Below are 8,053 nucleotides of genomic sequence, written 5' to 3'. Positions count from 1 at the left end.
CTAACGTTAAAAAAGTGAAATCGCAATCAACCACCCCTTTAAGGAAAATAAGTGGCTTTGACCGAGAAATCACATCTTTCTCATTTCAGTCTCAATGTATAATCGTTTTAATGGTGGCTGTCATATCTCATGCTCACGATGGATTTATTCAGATATACTCCTCTCTAAAGTACTTTTCAAGCCAACTAACAGCTTATGAGCACTGACACGAGCTGAAACCCTGATCGTCTGATTACATGAGGCACAATTCATTCCAGTAAGCTGTTCTGTTTCTTTAAACACCGCCTGATGTTCATTCATGTTTGTGTTTTTTTTGGTGATTCTCGTTATTCAAACTCAGTCATTCAAAAGTTCACAAAGGTGGGGGAAACCCTATATTTTACCCATTGCGACAGAGCAGAGGTGTGGAATATGCGGAAGTGAAGGTCTTGACTCTTCATTCAGATGTGTTACTCACTTTGAAGAGGACGGGTCTGTGCTGCTTGGAGCCACTCGGTGTCAGGAGTTTCCCCAGCTGCTTCAGGACATCTTTCTTCTTTGGTTGAACAATATACACAGAGTGGATGATCCTTCTGGAAACCTACACAACACAGGACAGTACAGCAGACGCTGTGTAGGCTCAGGGAAGCTCAGTGACTCAGTAATGCAGGGCTGTGAGTTTTCTTTGTCCATGTTAAGGACAAGGGCTGTCCACTCGCCTCCATTATTAGATAAGAGCAGACATGTGACCCTCAGCTCTTGGCCTGCGCCGTCTCAAGATCTCAGCCTCGTCGCAAGCGCAAAACTAGAGCTTCACAAGACCATCACAAACGCAGAGGAAGAGCTCACCCAAAAATCCAGCATGAAATAAAACGGGCATCTATAAATCGCCATGCATAGAAACAAATTCCACTGCCAATCTCCTAAACAAAGCCCATCTGATTTAAACAGAAATGAAGTTCGCTAAACAACTGTAGCTCCAACAACTCATTTGCGCGCATGTTAAATTTTGGCACATGAAGCTGCATCATGCCAGGTTTGACGTCAATGATGGAAACAGCATTCACTGATCTTGCCCTGTGCCAGAGCTCACAAGACCCATTCACAGTCCTGTTTTGAAACCAATTATACATTCATCACAGTCCCATGACAGACAACTGATAGTTCAGCCCTGCTGGTAGATTCAGTAACCTCACAACTCAGTTACAAAAAGCCCCTTTCTTCAATTGATGGCCATTCAACAAGTCTGAATTGAAAATCTATTGCAAGCAACATTTAAATATTTCATTATAGATGTTTTCTTGTCTGATATTTTGTGGAAGCTCTTAAAAGGGTGAGAGATTTTAAAGTGTTCCTTCTAGGGATGTCACAATTCTCAATATAATATCGAACCGTTCGGTACAACATCCACTGTTCAATACGCGCTCATGAACTACAGTTTTTTGTTTTGAGTTTAAATATCTGTGTGTTTTATTACACTCAGAAATGGCTGTGTGTGTGTGTGTGTGTGTGTGTTCACATGCTGAGATGAGGAAACACCTCCCAGCTTATATTTGAAAAAGCAACATACGCCGAGCATCTTCCCTTGTAATGACATGCAATGAGAAGCCTTTCTAAACCTGTTGCTCAACAAAAGAGAACATTATAACTTGTTTTTACTTCACAACATCAGTCGAGTGTTTGAAATAACTTCATTTTGTGATCTGATGTGGCTTCCTATCCCAGAATGAGGCAGAAAACATATGCTATACTGTAATAAAGGCTATGTCGATTAGAAATGGCTTACAAATATACTTAATCATTATGAAAACACCCAAGATGGCTTGAACACAGATAAATCATATATTGCTGCAGGCAAGTGTTTATTGTCCTTACATTTTATCATTCAAAACGTTTAACGTTATATCTTCTTTTTATTCAGTTACAGCCATAGTGATGCCTTTATCCATATTAGGGATTTCCTGGAACGTCATCAGTTCTATTAGAACATTGATTTTGAAACTTGTGAATCCATTAGAATCGTTAGAAGACAGAATCGTGATTCATATATGAACAGATTTTTACATGCACCTCTAGTTTTCTCTTCCTCTTCTCTAGCAGCGCAGCATGGCCTCGCCCCCTTTGCTGCGTGTTCCCGGAGGCGGGGTCTATCTGGGTTCGTGACGTAACGGACCTGTGAATAAGCTCGTTGTAGTCCCTACCAGTCGTTTTTGTAGGCATTAAACTGCCAGAATTTTAAAAGACGATATCTCCGTTTGTATTGAACCTTCAGCGCTGCAACTTTGCAGATATTGTTTATGCTCCAACAGCAACATTACACTAACTAACGTTAAAAAAGTGAAATCGCAATCAACCACCCCTTTAAGGAAAATAAGTGGCTTTGACCGAGAAATCACATCTTTCTCATTTCAGTCTCAATGTATAATCGTTTTAATGGTGGCTGTCATATCTCATGCTCACGATGGATTTATTCAGATATACTCCTCTCTAAAGTACTTTTCAAGCCAACTAACAGCTTATGAGCACTGACACGAGCTGAAACCCTGATCGTCTGATTACATGAGGCACAATTCATTCCAGTAAGCTGTTCTGTTTCTTTAAACACCGCCTGATGTTCATTCATGTTTGTGTTTTTTTTGGTGATTCTCGTTATTCAAACTCAGTCATTCAAAAGTTCACAAAGGTGGGGGAAACCCTATATTTTACCCATTGCGACAGAGCAGAGGTGTGGAATATGCGGAAGTGAAGGTCTTGACTCTTCATTCAGATGTGTTACTCACTTTGAAGAGGACGGGTCTGTGCTGCTTGGAGCCACTCGGTGTCAGGAGTTTCCCCAGCTGCTTCAGGACATCTTTCTTCTTTGGTTGAACAATATACACAGAGTGGATGATCCTTCTGGAAACCTACACAACACAGGACAGTACAGCAGACGCTGTGTAGGCTCAGGGAAGCTCAGTGACTCAGTAATGCAGGGCTGTGAGTTTTCTTTGTCCATGTTAAGGACAAGGGCTGTCCACTCGCCTCCATTATTAGATAAGAGCAGACATGTGACCCTCAGCTCTTGGCCTGCGCCGTCTCAAGATCTCAGCCTCGTCGCAAGCGCAAAACTAGAGCTTCACAAGACCATCACAAACGCAGAGGAAGAGCTCACCCAAAAATCCAGCATGAAATAAAACGGGCATCTATAAATCGCCATGCATAGAAACAAATTCCACTGCCAATCTCCTAAACAAAGCCCATCTGATTTAAACAGAAATGAAGTTCGCTAAACAACTGTAGCTCCAACAACTCATTTGCGCGCATGTTAAATTTTGGCACATGAAGCTGCATCATGCCAGGTTTGACGTCAATGATGGAAACAGCATTCACTGATCTTGCCCTGTGCCAGAGCTCACAAGACCCATTCACAGTCCTGTTTTGAAACCAATTATACATTCATCACAGTCCCATGACTGATAGTTGATAGTTCAGCCCTGCTGGTAGATTCAGTAACCTCACAACTCAGTTACAAAAAGCCCCTTTTGATGGCCAATGGCCATTCAACAAGTCTGAATTGAAAATCTATTGCAAGCAACATTTAAATATTTCATTATAGATGTTTTCTTGTCTGATATTTTGTGGAAGCTCTTAAAAGGGTGAGAGATTTTAAAGTGTTCCTTCTAGGGATGTCACAATTCTCAATATAATATCGAACCGTTCGGTACAACATCCACTGTTCAATACGCGCTCGTGAACTACAGTTTTTTGTTTTGAGTTTAAATATCTGTGTGTTTTATTACACTCGTGTGTGTGTGTGTGTGTGTGTGTGTGTGTGTGTTCACATGCTGAGATGAGGAAACACCTCCCAGCTTATATTTGAAAAAGCAACATACGCCGAGCATCTTCCCTTGTAATGACATGCAATGAGAAGCCTTTCTAAACCTGTTGCTCAACAAAAGAGAACATTATAACTTGTTTTTACTTCACAACATCAGTCGAGTGTTTGAAATAACTTCATTTTGTGATCTGATGTGGCTTCCTATCCCAGAATGAGGCAGAAAACATATGCTATACTGTAATAAAGGCTATGTCGATTAGAAATGGCTTACAAATATACTTAATCATTATGAAAACACCCAAGATGGCTTGAACACAGATAAATCATATATTGCTGCAGGCAAGTGTTTATTGTCCTTACATTTTATCATTCAAAACGTTTAACGTTATATCTTCTTTTTATTCAGTTACAGCCATAGTGATGCCTTTATCCATATTAGGGATTTCCTGGAACGTCATCAGTTCTATTACTTCTGTGATGCATATGTGGAGTTTCTGCACGAGGGCGCCCTCTGGAGTCCAGTATGAATGAAACATTACATGTGTTTATAGCACTCAATGGCCAATCCATCTGATTTTAGGTAAAAATCTGAAAAATAATACCCCTCTCATAAGAAAAAATACTCTGATGTGCCAAGCTATCAGAACAGAACACCGTGGTTAAAAACCGAGGTATGTATTGAACCGTGGACTAACTGCATTGTTGCATCCCTAGAGTTTATCTGCAAACACCAAACAAAAACATCTGAGAAACTGAGCCAAAGTCTTCAGGGTTGCTTGAATATTACGGGCAGGAGTGAAGGAGCTGATCTGCACCACACAGTCGGTGCTCTAGAGTCAGTCACATGACACTTACAGGACAGGTGATTGGCTTAAATTGTTCCTGAAAAGCAAAAATGGCAGCAAGCAGGGGTAAAACAGCCCAACCGAGTAAACACCACGGACATAAACTGTTTGTTTAGTTAAACAAGCTAAAGTGAGGTTGGACTATTTTTTTGCAGCTTGACTTTCACCGTCTAGAAAACACTCAGCATCCATTCTGGCTAGGGGTGGGAGATATACTGTGGTTACCTGCTCACGTGACGTTTCTATGCTACGTTGTCACGAAAACCTGTCATTTGCATGCGTTTCAGCATTGCGGTTTAAAACAAGTGATTTTAAGCCGTTGAAACAATAAGCAGTGAAACCGAACTCATTTTGCTATATGCGCGTGCTGTCTGAGACAGTTTCTGAGCGCTGTCATTAGAGAGGTGCTCGCACGTGAAGACACTTGTAAACACCGTCATTTAGGTCTTAAGTGAAAGCAGCAAACAGGGGAGAAATAAAACATGCGTGTAACAGTATATTGGATCCGGGCAGCTCTTAAAGTGACAGCAGTCTAATATTCCAGCTGTCTGTCATTCATGTTAATCCAACAACAACAGAAAATCTCTCACTGCTCTTGACTAAATCACTTTTGTAACTTTTATAAGAAATATATATATTTGATTTACACAGTGAAAAATATGCAGTGTTTTCATAGATTTGATAACTTTATACAATGCAGCATTTCTTATTTGTTCTACTGTAGTTTTTTTGTCTTATTGCTTATAATTAGTTTCTTATTCTTATTTAGTTAGCTTTAGTTTTTTTTTGTTATTTAGGCTAGTATTAGTTTGTGATATTGACACTGGTGACAAGAGTTATGAAACTACTATGGTATCAAAAGTCGATATCAAAGACCTTATTTAAACAAAATTAACTACATTGTGATATAGAATAGTTACTGTAAAATAAAATGACTATTATACACGATTTTGGACATATTGGCCACCCTTAATTCTGGCTAACATCTTCATTCACAACCATAACAGAGATTGATGAACAAATACTTTATTTTTGAGAGAAATCTGGAAAATGGTCATTAAAGAATAAACGTGCCAATTTTCAGACAGCTTTGTATTTGCTACGGCAGCACATCTAAGTGAACAATGTATTCAGTACTACCTGCACCCAAACAAACCAGTTTATTGGTCAACAAAAGTATGCAGAATGACAAAAAGCATCGTTTTTGTTGATTGGCTTTTGACAGCTACAGACAGGGCTTTTGTTAAAACTCCAGATGGAAACTCTGCATTCTTGTATCAGTCAGACTGAATCAATGCACTAAGGGTGCTGAAGTTTATCAAAAGGGAACACCACAGACCTTTTCTCTACCATACCCTGATCAGTGAGAGACGCAGCTGCAGGTTTGGACTGAAGTGCACTGTATGAAGTCTCTGAAGGACAGCATGATGCGTGACATTATCACCAACCACTCAATTTCATTTTCTTAGAGCTGTTCGGTGTCGCCAAAGAACGTTCAAGGCTTGGTACAAGGACAATATCTAGAGCTATAAACACAATGATGTGTGTCTCAGTCACACGAAGAGGGAATAAACATGAACACGCTACTCCTTTCAGCACACATCTAGTGTCAATCACGGCAAACTGTTGGATTAATAGTGTAGTACACTAATGCTTCGAGCTGATTAAACCACAAAACATTATATATGTGCAGGAGGAGATGACCGGGTTAGAGACCAAATGATACTTATAGAAAAGCCAGAATGACACTACACGAGACAGAATAATAACGCAATGAATACCTCCAACAACAGGAGAGTTTCAGCGATGAAGCGTGTGATGGCGAGGTTGGCTTGCCTCAAATCAACAACCACAGACAGCAGGCTGTCCTCGCCTCTCATGCTGCCAACAGAAAAACACAGGACAGAGGTGAGGAAAATACCAAACACACAAAACATCAATCAGGCAAAAAGACATGACCCGATTCTGTGAAACAACAGATCTGGCAGAAACTCCAAGCTGCTCCATGTCAGACAACAGTGATCAAGGGATGTCAAGAGTTTGAGAAAAGCAACATTTTTTTTTATTTAGGCTAGTATTAGTTTGTGATATTGACACTGGTGACAAGAGTTATGAAACTACTATGGTATCAAAAGTCGATATCAAAGACCTTATTTAAACAAAATTAACTACATTGTGATATAGAATAGTTACTGTAGTACACTAATGCTTCGAGCTGATTAAACCACAAAACATTATACATGTGCAGGAGGAGATGACCGGGTTAGAGACCAAATGATACTTATAGAAAAGCCAGCATGACACTACACGAGACAGAATAATAACGCAATGAATACCTCCAACAACAGGAGAGTTTCAGCGATGAAGCGTGCGATGGCGAGGTTGGCTTGCCTCAAATCAACAACCACAGACAGCAGGCTGTCCTCGCCTCTCATGCTGCCAACAGAAAAACACAGGACAGAGGTGAGGAAAATACCAAACACACAAAACATCAATCAGGCAAAAAGACATGACCCGATTCTGTGAAACAACAGATCTGGCAGAAACTCCAAGCTGCTCCATGTCAGACAACAGTGATCAAGGGATGTCAAGAGTTTGAGAAAAGCAACACCAAAGCACCAGAGGCCCGTAATCATAACACGTGTTCTATGTTATCACATCTAAAGGGACAGTTCAACTAAAAGTTAAGATTCTGTCTGTTCTAAACAGGTTTCATAGAAGAAACTAAAGTTAGAGCCTACATAAGATATTTTAAAGGATTTGGGTTCATCTGTTTTTCGTGACTATTGACTTCCATTATGTGGAAAAAAAAAAACACTGAAAACTTCAAGATATTTTTCCATTAAAAAAAGTCATACAGGTTGGAAAAGCATGAGGGTGATGACCGAACGATAATTTTTTCTGTGAACTATCCCTTTAAGACTTTACAAAAAAATAAAAAATAAATAATTGTCCTCAGTGTTAAAGGAATAGTTCACCCAAAAATTTAAACGTCCTCACTGATCATCCCAGATGTAGATGAGTTTGTTTCTTCATCAGGTTTGGAGAAATGTAGCACTGCATCAGTGTCTCAGCAATGGATGCTCTGCAGTGAATGGGTGCCGTCAGAATGAGAGTCCAAACAGCTGATAAAAACATCACAATAATCCACAAGTAATCCACAGCACTGTCCATCAGTTAACATCTAGAGAAGACAAAAGCTGAAACAAATCCAGCATTAAGACGTTATTAAAGGGGTCATATGATGCGATTTCAAGTTTTCCTTTCTCTTTGGAGTGTTACAAGCTGTTCGTGAATAGATAAGATCCCTGAAGTTGCAAAGACTAAAGTCTCAAAACCAAAGAGATATTCTTTATCAAAGTTAAGACTCTGCCACACCCCCCTAAAACAGCTCGTTCTAACACGCCCCCAC

At 39.9% G+C, this 8,053-nt stretch overlaps 1 protein-coding gene across 3 annotated transcripts in view; it reads right to left on the bottom strand.

Annotated features, from left to right (window-relative positions):
- LOC107697503 (uncharacterized) overlaps positions 1-8,053 on the bottom strand; it is a 38,037-nt gene that overhangs the window by 27,998 nt on the left and 1,986 nt on the right. The window contains exons 4-5 of one of the 3 annotated variants that reach the window (XM_016498307.1): positions 6,978-7,077; positions 2,760-2,882 (exon numbers count right to left, since the gene is read on the bottom strand). In XM_016498307.1, coding sequence (XP_016353793.1) covers positions 2,760-2,882; positions 6,978-7,077 — 223 coding nt within the window. Of the gene's footprint in view, positions 1-457; positions 580-2,759; positions 2,883-6,422; positions 6,512-6,977; positions 7,078-8,053 lie in introns of those variants that run through there. The other 2 variants (XM_016498308.1, XM_016498309.1) reach the window with 2 other exon arrangements.

The sequence above is a fragment of the Sinocyclocheilus anshuiensis genome, unplaced genomic scaffold, assembly GCF_001515605.1.
Source record: "Sinocyclocheilus anshuiensis isolate Anshui unplaced genomic scaffold, SAMN03320099.WGS_v1.1 scaffold1452, whole genome shotgun sequence".
NCBI lineage: Eukaryota > Metazoa > Chordata > Actinopteri > Cypriniformes > Cyprinidae > Sinocyclocheilus > Sinocyclocheilus anshuiensis.
This window is presented reverse-complemented; position numbering and strand designations above follow the sequence as displayed.